The 16047-nt window shown below is 36.5% G+C and overlaps 3 protein-coding genes across 4 annotated transcripts; 2 read left to right on the top strand and 1 right to left on the bottom strand.

The window, feature by feature from the left end:
* The first annotated feature begins 1763 nt into the window (after positions 1-1763).
* Positions 1764-9001, top strand: Sans (SAM_USH1G_HARP domain-containing protein Sans). Its single transcript, XM_069057453.1, has 7 exons — positions 1764-1991; positions 2383-2526; positions 7361-7640; positions 7691-7966; positions 8018-8310; positions 8359-8486; positions 8540-9001. Exons 1-7 carry the CDS (start codon positions 1969-1971, stop codon positions 8788-8790), a joined length of 1395 nt encoding a protein of 464 aa, XP_068913554.1. The 5' UTR covers positions 1764-1968; the 3' UTR covers positions 8791-9001.
* A 603-nt stretch (positions 9002-9604) lies between these two features.
* eIF3d1 (eukaryotic translation initiation factor 3 subunit d1) lies at positions 9605-11860 on the top strand. The gene is made up of 8 exons (XM_069057450.1): positions 9605-9902; positions 9985-10247; positions 10300-10411; positions 10460-10569; positions 10622-10760; positions 10817-10977; positions 11031-11162; positions 11216-11860. Exons 1-8 carry the CDS (start codon positions 9701-9703, stop codon positions 11783-11785), a joined length of 1689 nt encoding a protein of 562 aa, XP_068913551.1. The 5' UTR covers positions 9605-9700; the 3' UTR covers positions 11786-11860.
* Positions 11861-12149: 289 nt separating this feature from the next.
* On the bottom strand, positions 12150-14069 carry LOC138137873 (exosome complex component 10 homolog). 2 transcript variants are annotated; one of them, XM_069057451.1, is made up of 2 exons: positions 13848-14069; positions 12150-13796 (listed from the first exon to the last, which is right to left on the bottom strand). In XM_069057451.1, exons 1-2 carry the CDS (start codon positions 13933-13935, stop codon positions 12304-12306), a joined length of 1581 nt encoding a protein of 526 aa, XP_068913552.1. In that variant the 5' UTR covers positions 13936-14069; the 3' UTR covers positions 12150-12303. The 2 variants fall into 2 exon arrangements, with proteins under 2 accessions (XP_068913552.1, XP_068913553.1); XM_069057452.1 differs by having other exon boundaries at positions 12150-13781.
* Between the last annotated feature and the right edge of the window lie 1978 nt (positions 14070-16047).

The raw sequence follows: 16047 nt of genomic DNA, 5'->3' as shown, positions 1-16047 counted from the left end.
GTAAGAAACGATTCTCACTGGCTGGGACCACTTGTTCTGAGTTAACCTTTTGCCAAAGTTTATTACCGCAGAAATAATTGAAGACTGTTATTGGCGGGAACGTAAGTACCTCGAGGTGCTCCAAGACGCCAACAAACTCATTTTTAGATAAACTTTTAGTGCTTTTCATTTCCTAAAATGATTCAATTAAGTCTGCAGCGAAAAAACGTGATGTTCTATTAATTCGTTATAACTAGAGAACACGATCATTTAACCAGTATTTTCTCAAGAGAACTTAGAGGAATGCGTTGTAGTTTTTTGAGCAGGTTAATTTGCCATGTCGTTTATTTCAATTATGTAAGAAGTAAAACGTTAGAGTGGTCTATTAAAAACAAATTGCGGAAATTAATAAAGCATTTAATCTTCTAGTTATTCCTAAATTACCTGTAATTTATGCAACTGTAATATAGCGTTTTATTGCATTTAAATTACAATTTACACCCTTGTTTGTTTGTGACAAATAATTAAATGTCGACAAAACTTGTTTCAGCAATTTCTTCTAATAGATTTAAAGCGTGATGCTTTTTTATATTATATTTTTCTAAAAGCACTGTGTGGTGAAAATAGTTAGCAAAGAGGACAACTGAATCACTAGTGAGTAAAAAAAAATATTTTCTCACTAGTGAGTAAAAAAAAAAATTTCTCACTACTGAGTAAAAAATATTTTCTCACTAGTGGGTAAAAAATATTTTCTCACTAGTGAGCAAAGTGTAACGTTTTGCCCGCCTTCGGCTCAGCGCCCAACTTCCGTGCTCGTGATTAAATGCACTACTTAGCTCACTTGTATTGAAACTAGCAATTGAATTAAAAAAAAGATGTATTGATTTATTTTACGGTTTACTTATTTGTTGCGTTGTCTATTTAGGTACAAAAGTGGAACGCTTCCACTAACTCCAATTTATTTCCTAGGAGAAATAAAAGGAAACGCCAGCCACAAGCTTATTAGGTACATAATTAATTTCGTAATGTTCTTTTGTATCTGGACTACAATAAATCCTGGCGGCTTGTCCGAAACCGAATCGAATTAAACATACAATGATTTACTAATAAAAATAATTATAATTTAAACCTGTACCGTCCGTGGTTCGATTTCACATCACGCCCAAAACATTTAATTCCATATAAGTTGTGCGTTAAGCACCATGAAAAGAAGAAAAAAAAAGATAATAGGTAGTTTAAGAGAACACTGGAATCACTTTATTCTTGAAGCTAACGTGTTTCGCGGCATAATTGAACTTTGAAATATTGCTTGGTGCTCCGCCCAATATTCAGTCGCGGTTTCTTTAAGTTTCCCTCCTACAATAATTGACTAGAATTAGCCTCTCTGCCACGACGCTCAATAACAATGCTCATTTTTTCCATCCCAGGCGTGAGACATTTTGTCCAAACTAGAATCAAGCCGACAAACTCACTTAAAACAGTCTCGATCGCGCCCCGCCATTGCAAAAACCATAAATTATTAACAATTAATCCAAACGAGTCCTGTTTGGTTGACTCGCGTCCTCTTGTATCCACCTTTCCCTAGTAAACGACGTGTTTGACTCGTTGCCCAAGAGAGGGCAGCACCACGTTATCATTTCCTGTACAGTACAGACCCGAACCGTCAAATCTACATGTAGAATTCTATAACACAAGATCTAGAGGATGTTTCAAGATAAAACCCTTTCGGTAATTTTCGCGACAACGATCACATCCGATACACTTAATTATGTTCTGCCAGGTGGCTTAACCACCAGGTGAACAATATCACAGTTCAGTTATCTCCCACTGAGTGTTTAGTTTCTATCTGACATTTTTTTCGTACAAGACTTAAGCACACTTGTACAGTACTGGCGCGTCAAAATCAAGTGACATTTTGAAAAAAAATCAAGTTTTTGGGACCGTCGTGACAGTTCTGGGTGCACTGGTGGGAAAATAAACAAATGAACAATGTCAACTGACAGGTACCACAAGTAAGTATTGTTATTATGGTTTGTTATGGTGATTCGTGATGTGAGCGGAAACCCATGGAATTTAAATTTCCGTTTTTGCACCGTTTGTTGAACTGACGATGCTCTTTAAATTCTGCAAAGAATCATCAATTGTCGCTATCTCGAGTACAATAATCGAAGAATTGCAAATAACGGGATTAAGGGAAGATAAATTATATCTGGTGTAAACCCAAAATCAATCAAAGTTGCGCAATTTTAAAAATCCGATGGGAAATTATGTAGAGATAAGTCCACAAAGAGAATAAGATTGTACTTAAGTAGGTTAATACATCAATCCTTTTCTCAACTTTCTACACCATTGATTTTCCTACTGGTCCCAGAAAAACTAAAAGATAAAATTGACGTTTTCCAGAGCTGCCAAGGATGGTATGATAGACGTCCTGAAGGAAGCGACGAAAAGAGACTGCAATGGACGAGATGAGCAAGGCATGACTCCCACCCTGTATGCGGCGTTCTACGGAAATTTGGAAGCACTGAGATTATTATGTGGACGAGGGTAAGTGCGGTTACGTCATCGGTGATCAAAAAATCTACATGGAATTATTGTTCCACAATTGCGAAAATATTTTTTCTATCTTATCGCAATTAATTGAGATAAACTGTATCTGTGAAACAGAATTATAAATTGTGAAGACGTTACAAGGCCTGTCATTTGTGCACGCACGGGAATGTATTTTGAATTTGGAGATTAATCTTATCACGTCAAAAGCCAGTGTATCTCCACATCAACAGATCGATAATAATAAATTGTTATCGGGGCAGGTAACAGGATGGTGTATCTGGATGCCCACGTGAAAATTTCATCACCGCAATAAATTCATTGTATTATTTAAATTAAATAATTCCACTCCAATCAAATTTTAACAATAATAATAAGTGTTATGTTGGACCTATAAAAAAAAAAATAAAGAGCGATCAAATTAATTTGTAATCGAGTTATCCATGAATCCGAAACCGTATGTCGTTTCTTGAATGACAGTCGTAAAAGACATACGGATTCAAATCCATGGATGACTCTATTACAAATTAATTTGATCGCTCGATAATATTTGTAAAGTAAAGTACAGAACCGATGCCAACTACTACAATGTCTGATTGTTTCAATTTACATATTTGTTGAAATGAGGTAATTAGATAAACATTACTTGGCATAATTACCATAACGGGTGTTCATCACGTAGAACAATACAGTAATTATAGATATGTATTTATAAAATTACAAATTTTACAATGAGTAGACGACACGTTACAAGTTTTGCCCTGATTGGTCGATACTAGAGTAAAATAATTAAATCATATTTAACACAGTTTTCAGAAGGATCAATTTCCTGGCTTTTAGCCACTGATAACACTACAATTTAAAAATAATAAAACCATCAACAATATGCAGTAAATCTGTCAAAAAAAAGTGAAACATTTTAAGTTGGTAACACTAATTAAAAGTCACTTACACGATACATTTTCCATTTTCCTATCCCAAATGAACTCGAATGTATTAGCCGTTCACGATTGTTTTAAACACGCAGTAGGCCAAGATATTTTTTTGTTAGTTTGGCGTCAGGTCCTGTCATATGACGTTTCGTTGTTAAATATTCGTCTTATTGTCAATTCCGTAATTGATTTAGTGCAGATTTATTATGCCAAATCACAATGTTGCCAACTAAAATGTCAGATTTTCATTGACAGTCCGAATTTAAAACAATCGTGAATGCTGTATATTTACCTAAATAAAATCAAAATTTTTGTGTTTAGCCGAGAAATGTGAGCACATCTATCTCAATTTCTTAATGTTGTTTTTATTTTGTAAATATTGCATATTTACATAAATTATGCATGTCATGTTATTTTATGTAAAATTTTACTTTCTCTACTTCCTCGTATACATCTACATATTTAAATTTATGTATTTTGTTTCTTGTATTTTTTCTTGTTATCCTGATGTTATTCTATGGACATGATTTCTACAATTGTACTCCAAATTTCATTTCATGTTTATTTCATATTTAATAATTATTAATCTGTATTCCAGATCCCTTGAATTTTACAATTGTGAAAATTTACTATTTATGTAATTTATTTTATATCTATAGTTATACAGTGTGGTTTTGAAAGTTGTGCAGATATTTTAACCTGAGGTAGTACGTATTAAAAGAAGGCAAAATAACCCAACATGCCTTATACAAATATTAATGGTTTACAACAGAATCAAAGAAATCAATGTGTTTGAGAACCGCTGAAAAATTTCAAATTTGGCGGGCAACCTAAAATGTCAAGTTTCTCTGTCATTCGAGGTTATGTTTGATTTATAAAATGATGATAAAATAGTGCCTGCAACTTTGTCAGAAAACACAAAGGCTTAAACAACAAAGTAAAAAGGCTGCAATTCGATTCAAAATGCCTGTTTTTACGAATTTGAGCGTTTTGAACGTGAGGAGACGGTGCAGGTGCACTATCCATCGTAAAGGTACCACATTTTTCGTCGAATTGCTAAAAGAATGTCCTCGACTAATTCGGACAAAACTTCGTTCAAAAATTGAAGATACGAGTTGATTTTCAGCAATCCCAAACCACACGTTAATTGAAAAATGACTGGTGGAAATCGTGAGGAATGACTTCTTCTGCAACTAAAACGGGATCTTGTTGGGGGCCAAGAATCAAGCTTATTCGTTTCGAAACGCCCGAAATCGCGAAGATGCTGCACAACGTTTACATTAAAAGATTCGTGCATCCTTTGAGGCAACCTTTCACCGTAAATTTGCCTTGCTAGCTCTGAATGTCCCATAGATCAAAAACCATATCGATTTTCTCTAGGTTGGTGATTTAAATTGAGGTTAAGATTGATGTTCTTGTCAAAGTGACTTAATTTCGAATTAAATGACAACAAAAAAGTCTACTATGATTTTTTTTGCCCCATTTTTTCATTCAATTCAGTGGGTCCCAAAGTTTTTTTGAAAAACCCTTTTTCTCGAGAAGTATCAACATTTGTATATGGCATTATTGGTTCAATCGTTACTTATTATGGAGTTTTACTACTGGTTAAAATATCTGCACAACTTTCAAAGTTACCCTGTATACATTACAAAAAATATTGTTTTTTTAATATTTTGAAATATGTATGCAAGAAAGGTGTTCAGAAAAGTTAAGGAACTTTTAATAAAATATATCGCTTCCTTGAAACCATAAACATCATAAAAATGATCATTTTTCAATATTGATGTCTCTATAAACTGTCAGCTAATAATCAAATTGGCAAATAAGATAATGTCTTAATCCAATCTATGTATACTTTGTACTTACTGCAAGGCTGCGCAATCAAAAAATCTAATCTTTAATAATTAGTAAAAAGTTTTGTTATAAAAGATTTAAAAAAGTGAGGTTTAAAAAAACTTCAGAATTTTAGTTTCATTTAATTTAATCTCTCTTCTTCTTCTTATCCACTTATTACATCAACTAGATAACAAAAAAATTTGGAAAAACTCTTATTTTACTTTATTTTCTTGGACCATTCCACAGACCATACAACTTAAAAATTACAGTTACTACGAAATTTCTTTATATTTTCTCCTACTGTAGATTCTACACTATCTACAACAACTAAAATGACATAACTCTAATAACGAGTGTTCAAAAAATTGTGATCAAGCAAGCCGTCTTGTACAGGGTGGAACAAAATGATTTTCATCGAGTTTGCTTTGGAATTTTTGCACATGTAGGTAAATATTCCTGCACCGCTCTACTTTTTTTTGAAGTGCCGAAGTATTAGTTCTGTCAATAAATGTAATCAATCGAATTGACAATTGTTACAATTTACAAAATTGAATTAACAAACGTTGTTGGCCACTTTCAACACCAGCTGTGACTTACTTTTGTTAGCTCCTTGTTAATTTCAATTTCAACTTTGCATTCATTTCATCCCTTCGCAATAAATCACATTTGGAATTTGGATATATATTTTGAGGTTAAGGTTTCTTTTTTTTTGTAGAACGGCATTTCGTATTTTTACAAGGATAATGCAAAGGTAACTAGATGAAAATCATTTTATTCCACACTGTATAAACGCAACTTGTCTTTTACTCGGTATACATAACCTCACTTTGATGATCATTTTATTGTAAATGTATCATTATTTTAAAGTAAAACCATCATGTAGTAGGTTCTAAGAAAACCTCGAGAACTCTTTTAGCATTGTTCTAAAAGCAGCATTTTTCTAAACGAAATAATTCACAGCACAGTTGCCGAAAAAATGACATTTGACGTTTGAAGTCTATGATTTGACGGAATGACAATAATTATTTTAAAGTAAAACCATCGAGAAAACCAGGGAAACTCTTTTAGGATAGTTCTAAAAGCAGCATTTTTGTTAACAAAATAATTCACACCGCTGTTTCTTTGCTGAATGACGTTTGACGGAAAGGAAACAAGTCATCAGGCCACTTGACCAAAAATGTTTTCGAACGCTCTTTGCTTATCAATGGCAATGATATTACTAATAATAACTCTGATTTAATAAGTGAGATTTCGAACTGATACAAGCACTTGAAATATTGTACCTAATTTATATTACGTATCTGTTTGGTTTAAGTGCATATTATCGTATTCTCTTTTTCTTCATGTGCCTATCATCTGTTCCAGAAGCATTGACGATCATATTGGCTAATCTAACTTTGTTTACACCCCTCGGTAGCGTTCTCTGGTTGTCATGGAAAACCACGTTCTTAAGTTTTTCAGCCATGAAATGTTTCTCCTTCCGACGCTTCTCTTTCTTTTGACTTTTCCCTGCAATATGCATTGCAATGCATTGTATTTGTCTTCATTTTGCTGGATCTGGCGTAGACATTGACGTTTTCTTGTTTTGACTGCATTGAGGATTTCTTTTTCTTTTGACATTCTGCTAAAGATCTCAGCATGCTCTGTGCAAATTTTAAATAAAATGTTAAGCAAGAGGCGTTTATGAAAAATAAAATAAACAAATCATCGTCCATAAAATAAAGATTTTAGTGAAAGGAGTTTTGTTCAAACATTTAAACATCAATTCATTTAATTTTTAAATCCAACTCTCACTGAACTCGTCGAAGATAACAATTAATATTGATGCACAAAGAAAGTTAGCATAAAAAAATGTATTATTGCCAGTTAATAATGAAAGCTAATCGTTATCATCACCAAATTAATTTATTCTTTCGTGCTAGAGATAAATGGTTTTATCTCAATTACCTACAAAGAAAATGCTGATAAATTGAGAAATTGCTGACGTTCTCCGTTTTCTAGTGCAATTAAAGAAACAATAAAAAAATTAATAATGTGTAACTATATGGTCGTTGGTCTTCTAGGGGCGACCCGGACAAGGCCGACCTCTTCGGCAACACAGCCTTGCACTTGGCCGCGGCCCAAGGTCACAAGCACATCGTCACATTCCTAGTCAATTTTGGGGCCAACATATATAGCATTGACATCGACAGGCGCACCGCTCAAGAACTAGCCGGGATGAACAACCGCGAAGACATCCTCAGGTTCTTGGACGGCGTCCACGCCAAAATGGAGGCCGGCGACAAGAAGAAAGCCAAAGCGATGAAAGACAAAGCGAAGAAAGATTCAGAGAAACGCATCAAAGTAAATATCTTCAACACAGAAAACAATCAGATCCGATTCTCTCCTTTCAGGAATTCAACAAGAAACAAGCGAAAAAGGACCAGATCATGGAAAAAATCGAAAAACGAGAAACCAGAAATCACAGACCGTCAATGATAGAAACTTTGAAAACGCGAATTAAAAGTGGCTCCATGTCGAATCTAGCGAACCTAGGACCACAGCCCCCGAGGGGGTCGTTCAGTGCCATCGTTGGCAACGGGACCCTCTCCGGGATGAAAAACATGGGGTCGGTCCAGAAGAAAGCTCTCGCTAGGGCCAGTCGAGTGGGCTTCGACGACGACTTCAAGGTATTTCTCAATTGGTGCGAATCAAATCAGATTTAACAGGTTGTCCGGTAGATCAGCGAAGTCGAAGATGGGAAGCGTTCGATCAGGTCGCTGACGGGTTTCAGACGAGACTCTGAGGTACTCTACGCCGGGACTCTTGAGACCACAAAGAAGGGTCGTTTGGAATCAGTTTTTAACGAAGCTGAATACATTGAATCTTCCCCTCCGCCGCCTCCTATTAACGGTTTAACCAGATCCATCTCCCAACCGGATTTCATGCAAGAACTGGACAACAACGGAGAGAAGATCCATCAAGAACCTGGCAGTATTTTTGTCATTCCGGGAATCGGGAATCTGGCCATCAGGTACAAAGATCCACAACTTTCAATCCAAACTTAGTCATTTTGTTCCAGGAAAAGCATAACCAACACCTTCCACGGCTTCTACGGCGGGGAAGGGACAAATGAAGAGAGCTCCATAGGTTCGGGAGAAAGTTACGGAGTCAAGACGAACACACTGTCGATAGATGACGAATTGTCGGGTATGTTGCCCTAAAGAAGTCTACATTTTGGATACGTTCTTGTTTATTTCTAGATCCGGAATCCAGCGAAGACGAGAACCCTAATGGTCCTTTGGAACGCTTCCTGACAGCCTGGTCGCTGGGAGAGTATCTACCACGTTTCGAGGAACAAAAAATTGACTTAGATACTTTGATGATTCTTACAGAAAGCGACCTGAAGAGTCTAGGTTTACCCATAGGACCCCATAGAAGACTTATGACCGCGGTTCACGAGAGAAAATCTGCTCTTGAAAATCCCGGTGAAGTTACAGACAGTATGTTGTAAAGAAGTGCGCCAGATTATTATATTATTTATTGTTCGTTTTAAAATACTAAAGGCCTAGTTTTGTGTTGAGTCGACGTCGATTTCGTGTGGCACTTCTTGTATGATAGATAAATATGTGCCTTTCGCTAAAATGCTAAATACAAATGGTACCTAAAGCATATTTATAAATTTGTATTCAAATTTATGATAAATAAATATATGTTATGACTCAGATGCAAATTTAACTGTTTGTGATTCCGGTGTGAGACTGTTGACCTCTTAACTCCGAATTTGACACTAATTTTTTTACCTGCAGGTGGAGAGAAAGTGCAAACTGCTAATTGTGGGAATTTGTCTCTGTCAAAAAAATACAAAAGAATCTTTTACAAATAATTATGATAAGAAATATCTGTATTAAAAGCTTAAATCCTATTGTGTTTTTGCCCAGAATAGATTAACTTTTTAGTATTTAATAAGGTAGGTAGTAAAAAAAAATTGATAAGTTTGGAATCCTGAGAATGAGCAAGCCGCTATCACGACATAGATCTTAAAAGATCTTCCTAGAAGTCTTGCCAAATGGTCTATTTCATAATTATTAATAATATTTATATTACCTCCGTCAGTATTCTATGTAAAAATACTGCATATAATATACAGGCATAGAGCAATATGTTACAGACACACTCCTAACTGTCATCTCCGCGTGTCCTGTTTTGCATATTTACGAAATTGGAAACATATTTTGCCACCAAAGAACCTTTTTTAAGGTTCAAACATATTCATTTGGCGCCACTATTTAAACAGTATCTGTCAACAGTGTCAACTGTCAAACTTACGCATGCGCATTCACCTTTTCCGGTTGTGCGGTGTTAACTTTTTTGTCGTGTACGAAACGGTTTTTAACATATTGTGAATTTGAATAAAAAACCAAATGACTATGACCGACGGACAAGCGCCGGGTGAAGTGCCCAAATTTGTGGCCCCAGTGATTCAGGACAACCCGACAGGATGGGGTCCTTGCGAAATGCCCGATCAGTTCAAAGACATGCCGTACCAGCCCTTCAGCAAGGGCGATCGCCTCGGAAAAATCAGCGACTGGACCGGGGCCGCCTTCCAAGACAAGAAATATGCCAGTAAGTCACAACCGACTACTTATAATACAAACATATGTCAAAGTTTGAGGTTAGGTTCACTCCGCAATTCGCATTTTTTCAGACAAGTATGCGTCCCAATTCGGCTCGGGAAGTCAGTACGCGTACTATCACGACGAGGACGAAAGTACTTTCCACTTGGTGGACACGACTCGCGTCCAAAAACCCCCCTACCAAAGGGGACGATTCCGCGCCAATCAGCGCAATATGCGAGGGCGCGGGGGGCGCTCGGGGATGCAAGGCGGCGGCATGCAGTCGCTCGGGAAAGGGGTTAAAGCGCGCGACACTTATAAAAGGAGTCAAGTCAAAAAATGGGGGCAAGGACGTGTAAGATGACCGTCAGCTTTGTAAGACATGATTCTAGTTTTGTCTATTTTAGCCCCAAATTAAGATCAGGGATGCATCTGTTACTGTCAGACCTGACTGGGTCACCATTGAGGAAATGGATTTTCCACGTTTGGGAAAATTATCGCTGCCAAGTATCAAAGATGGTTAGTTTTTTGCCCCAAATTGTCTCTTTCTCCACTATTACGTTTCAGGGGAGGACATCATTTGTTGCGGCGAATTGGAGTATTATGACAAGTCATATGATAGAGTCAATGTGAAAAATGAAAAACCATTACAGAGTGTTAATCGTATTTTCCACACTGTTAGTAGATTCTCTTTATAACGTCTCAGTTTTTTCACTCTTTTCATTTTAGGTCACCACTACTGATGACCCTATCATTCGCAAGTTGACTAAAACTGAGGGCAATGTGTATGCAACTGATGCAATTCTTGCAACCATAATGTGCTGCACAAGGTCAAACTATTCCTGGGATATTGTTATAGAGAAACTTGGTATTGTATTAAAAACTTAGATAAAAAAGGGTTGGTAATGATTTTTTTAATTGCAGGCGATAAATTGTTCTTTGACAAAAGAGACAACACAGAATTTGATTTGCTGACTGTAAACGAAACTTCAGTTGAGCCACCTCAAGACGACGGTAATTCGCTCAACTCTCCAAGAAATTTAGCTCTGGAAGCAACTTTCATCAATCACAATTTCAGCCAACAAGTTAGTTAAATAACCACAGATTTGTACGAATGTAATATTTTTGAATAAAACAGGTCCTGAGGACTGGCACCGGGGAACCCCGCTACAAGTTCGACAACCCGAACCCGTTCATTTCCGAAGAAGAGGACGGAGAGGTCGCTAGCGTCGCTTACAGATACCGCAAGTGGGATCTCGGCGGCGGAATCGTCAGTACCTTTGTCAATTCGCGATTCTTTTTTTATTAACTCATTTCGCTCAGGTACTCGTCGCTCGTTGCGAACACGACGCAGTGGTCCAATCCCCGAACGGCGAACTCCAGTATCTCTCGATCAAAGCCTTGAACGAATGGGATTCCAAGCTGGCCAACGGCGTCGAGTGGCGCCAAAAACTGGACACTCAGAGAGGTGCAGTTTTGGCCAACGAGCTCCGTAATAACGCTTGCAAGCTGGCCAAGTGGACGGTCCAAGCGCTACTGGCGGGAAGCGACCAGATCAAGTTCGGTTACGTGTCCCGGGCGCACGTCAGAGACAACAGCAAACACGTCATTTTGGGAACGCAGCAGTATAAACCGCACGAGTTCGCCACTCAGATCAACTTGAATATGGACAATGCGTGGGGAATTTTGCGTTGCATTGTCGACATCGTCATGAAGCAGAAGGACGGGAAGTATCTGATCATGAAAGATCCGAATAAACCAATGATCCGGTTGTACGATATTCCGGATAACACGTTTGAATCTGATGGAGAGTCGGAATCTGAAGACGATGTGGCTCCAGATTCGGTCACTTTCCAGACGCTTTATCCGTATTCGAGTAGTGCGAAGCGTTGAATGCAACTCTAATCATTTTTTTTTTAATCCTGTGTATTAGTATTGGATGGCAACAGAATAAACATATTCGAGGTATTTTTTTTTTGTGTTTAAAACAAAGTTACATAACTTACAAGTAGATTTAGCTGAACAAGAAACAGTCCTTAGAGAAATAATTTGAGTAAAATAATTAACGATTGGTAACAAATCTTATTTTTTTTATTAGTTTTCAACATTGGTACGATATCGAAAGTTCTTTGCGATTTTGTAGTTTTTGAATTACATCACAAATCACATCACACAAGTTTTTTAATTGGATTGGAATAAAATTCAGTCGTGGATATTTTTTTAAATATGTTTTGTAGATAGAATGAAAAACAAGGTATTGCATCTCCCTAAATACCTTTGTTATCAATCAGTTACAATAAAATAACGTAAGCATTAAAAAATATTGATTAAAATATACGTTACAGAACAATTAACAAGACAATAATATGTATAGTAAACTAACAAAAAAATTGCAACCTCAGTCAAAGCATTTAACGGAATCTCTTATTCCTTTTTTGCTTAAATGTGTCGCCTTTCAGTGTATTTCTAAGATCAAAATCTCTTTTGGGATTGTTCCTGTTGAAATAATTTTGTCGCTTGTCATTCACAAAAGTTTCATGACCAAAGTCAGTCTGGTTCAACTTGCGTTTGTTTTTATTAAATCGAGGCGCGTTTGGAGTGTGCTGAAACTGCGGATTTCTCTTCATCTTGAAATCATTTTCCTGTTTGCCTTGGAGCATAATATTGACAACTTCATCAATGTGCCTTCTGACATATTCAGAATTAGTAATTTTTAATATGGAACCTTTATCAGTTGGCATTAGTGAAACTAAAGTTGCCAAGTTATTTTTGGACAGGATGACCCCCGGATTCTTATCTATATACTCGGCCTTTTCTCTCCTCCACTGATTGAGCTTCTCCAACACGCTGAGCTGCCGTTTATGACTTTCTTTGACATCTCTGACAATCGACGAGTACGTTTCGTCTTCGACTTTGTGATACACGATCATACAGGCTTTATTACAATCAGTGAGGACTTGTCGCAAAAGATTCGATTGAATCAATTCGTTTTTCAACTTGTGGTAAATCGTGATCAAATAGTGGGAGTCAGTCCTGGCGTAATCTTTGAACAGTGGCGGCAAAGGTCTTATTCTGAAATCAGCTCTCTGCAAACTTTTGTCTTTGATTATGTTGTAATCTTGCAAAAGTGCATCTAGACCAAGTTTCTTATATCCAAGCGCTTTCATCGCTTTTTGAGTATCAAACATGTTGATAACAAATAGGTCAAAGTCTTGTTGAAGCCACTTTAAATCGTTTGTGGCTGCATGAAAAATTTTAACTACTTTAGAATCACACAAAATTTCGCTCAACAATGACATATCATCTTTTAAGCATTTGGCATCTACAATGTAGTCTTTACTTGGTGTTGACAATTGCACAAGACATGTTAAAGCTTTGTAGCCATGATCTGAATATTCCACATCAACCCCTATCTCTTTTTCTTGTTTCAATTCATTAACAACTTTTTCAAGATCCTCTCTACTACTTACTTCCCAACAGGGAGTTTGTTGTATGGTTTTTGGAAATGTTATGGTACTTACAGGTGACATTTGTTCAATAGTTGGTTGAAAATTGATCAGGAGTTGTTTATAGGGATGACTCTCAAATGGATTCTTCTGTAAATGATCTTCACAACTTTCATCATGTTGTGCAATAAAAACTAAATCTGATTTGACCAAGTTGCCATCTCTTGAACTTTGGGGTGCCTCATCACTTACCTCACCCTCTTCTGTTGCAAGTGTAGTCTCTTCAGGTGCAGATTTGTCACTGTCTAAAATTATATGACTAGTCATGCCTTCCACGTTTTTTGCTAAAATTTCGCCATCTTTCAAGGTCACTTCCTCTTTAGATACCGCAAGAAATTCATCCGATTCTTTTACAGAACTCTCGTTACTTGTTCCTGAATTATCTTTTACCGACAATTCTACAACATTAACACCCACACTATTCATTGCGTTTCATTAAAATATTTTACCTTTTTCTTTAGAAACCGTCTCACTGTCATCCATGCTCGTGCTTACTTCTGTTTTCTGTACTTCTTTAGTCTGCTGTTGGCTTTCCATTATTGTTTTGAGCAGTAGAATTTGTCCTTACAAAAATGTAATGACTTTGGTCTCGAAATAACTAAAGTTTTAGGTTAGGAGTTAAAATCAAAACGACAAGACTGATCAGTGACCAACCTAACAAAAAAGGTTTTTCCCTTAAAAACATCAGAAGTACCAAATATACAACAATAAATTCATCAAATCCTAAATATAAAAAACGTATTTTCATCATACTTTAAAATTAAGGTGTTCATATGTTACTTTAATTTGGTATAAAAAAAAAAAACATATTTCCCTGTATCTATTATTTTTCCGATAAATGTGTTTCTTTAATTTTTATTGAGCTATAAATAATCATAATCATAACAGGGAAAATATAACCTATCAGGTTGGCAGCTCTGTATGCCAAAAAGTTTGACAATTGTTATTTCGTAAAAATCTGCAAAATTGCAAAATAAAACAAAAACCACAGAAGTTGATCTATGGTCTTAAAAACGTTTTATCCTTTATTGACTATATCAAATACTATAATAAAAAGAGTCTTGATTTTTCAAAAATTTAATGTTTTGGTCAGCCGAAAAGTCTAATACAAATGTACGGGAGGTATTTTAATTTCCGGCGCTCCAACTATCCAGTCCTTCGGCTGCGCCTCGTGCCTGAAATTAGTTGTGCGGGAAAATTCACCTCCCGTACTCTAATGTAAATAACTATTCCCTGCGCTCTGGGTTCGTAGATTTATCTTTCTTTCTTCATCCCACGTATCTATACATACTGGGTGACTTTTAAGACGATTTTTCGCGACAAAACAGTTTACTTGTTTACTCAAACTTAAGTAAACAGTTCATTTTGGCGACGTAGTTTACATTACATACATGTATGACGTCACTCCCGACGTCATAACCTATAAACGTTTCACAATTTCAGTCAACTGGTCACCGAGGTGTTTACTCTGTGTGATTACTGGTGGAGTAAAAAAATTGCAAGAGAAAAAAATTAGGCAAGTGATTTTGTAACATAATCATGTCTCCCGGGCGCCGTTGCGTCCCGTTTTTGTTCTGGGCACTCTGCTCTCTCATTGGCCGGCCAATGAGTGGGCTCCCAACTTTCCCATAAATAGGCGACACCCGTCAAAATTCGTTCAGTTTCCTTCACGTCCACGACGGGACCCAATCGGCACTTGCCGACGTGGAAGAGGTATCGGTCCTGAAGATGGATTCGACAGTTCGACCGCTCCAGAGGGCCGGTATGTAAATTTAATAAAAGTAGGTACCTACTAAGTACTTAACAGATTCTTCGAGAAGTCCTAGACAAAACACCGAAGGGCCAGGATTAATAAAGAATATTATATAGAATAATAAAAAATATTAATAAACGAAGGGTATTCTTAATGTTTGTTGACATTTTTTTTTTCTTCAACAATAGCACAGCTCTACACCTTTGACAGAAATGTCATGAATTGTTGTTGGGTTTTTAAACGTGAAATTAGTGTTCCCGTAAACTATTCAGTAAACTACCGGGTGAGCAACAATTACTGTTTGAGTTGGCAATAAATTCTGGTGACATTAATGTCAAGAACCAAGACGTTTAAATTTTAAATGTATGCCAGCTGTCAGTATGTCAATACACTTATTGTTGTTCACCCGGTATGTTGTATAATCTGTTTCAAAATTATAAATCCACCACCTGTTGAATTATGTTGGCAGAAAAAAAGAAATCCCTAGAATAAGTTTCATTTTTTTGGGTTGGCCCAACCTCCCGCCAAAATTTGACATTGAACTGTTGAGTTTATTTACGTAACACAAAATGATTATTACATATCTACAAAAAGGTGGTAGCTGTGAAATAATAAAATGAGAATAAAAAAACCACTGAACTACGACCGAAACGACTGTTAACAATTTTCTTTCATAACCCCATTTTTTTCTGACACTTGCAGACACACTAAAAACAAAAGTTGGCGACGTTATCGGTTGTATTTTCGAGGTAGAATGCAGTGTTGGTGGATTTTTGATTTTGAAACAGGTTATATTACTGTTGATGAACTGTTTTGTAGCGAAAAATCGTCTTTTTAATGATTGAAACTATGTATTTTTGTTCGGTTGGCAACACATTTACGATTTTTTGTTGGTA

Source organism: Tenebrio molitor, chromosome 9 (genome assembly GCF_963966145.1).
Source record: "Tenebrio molitor chromosome 9, icTenMoli1.1, whole genome shotgun sequence".
NCBI classification, from domain to species: domain Eukaryota; kingdom Metazoa; phylum Arthropoda; class Insecta; order Coleoptera; family Tenebrionidae; genus Tenebrio; species Tenebrio molitor.
Note: the sequence above shows the minus strand (reverse complement) of the source record. Positions and strands in the feature narration are given on the sequence as shown.

Coding starts and splice junctions, on each gene's coding strand:
- Sans (XM_069057453.1), top strand. CDS start 1,969: ATGTCAACTGACAGGTACCACAA. Junction 1,992..2,382: donor TCAACTGACAGGTACCACAA/GTAAGTATTGTT, acceptor GACGTTTTCCAG/AGCTGCCAAGGATGGTATGA. Junction 8,487..8,539: donor GATAGATGACGAATTGTCGG/GTATGTTGCCCT, acceptor GTTTATTTCTAG/ATCCGGAATCCAGCGAAGAC.
- LOC138137873 (XM_069057451.1), bottom strand. CDS start 13,935: ATGGAAAGCCAACAGCAGACTAAAGAAGTACAGAAAACAGAAGTAAGC. Junction 13,797..13,847: donor GACGGTTTCTAAAGAAAAAG/GTAAAATATTTT, acceptor TTAATGTTGTAG/AATTGTCGGTAAAAGATAAT.
- eIF3d1 (XM_069057450.1), top strand. CDS start 9,701: ATGACTATGACCGACGGACAAGCGCCGGGTGAAGTGCCCAAATTTGTG. Junction 10,248..10,299: donor AAAAATGGGGGCAAGGACGT/GTAAGATGACCG, acceptor TGTCTATTTTAG/CCCCAAATTAAGATCAGGGA. Junction 10,761..10,816: donor TATTGTTATAGAGAAACTTG/GTATTGTATTAA, acceptor TTTTAATTGCAG/GCGATAAATTGTTCTTTGAC.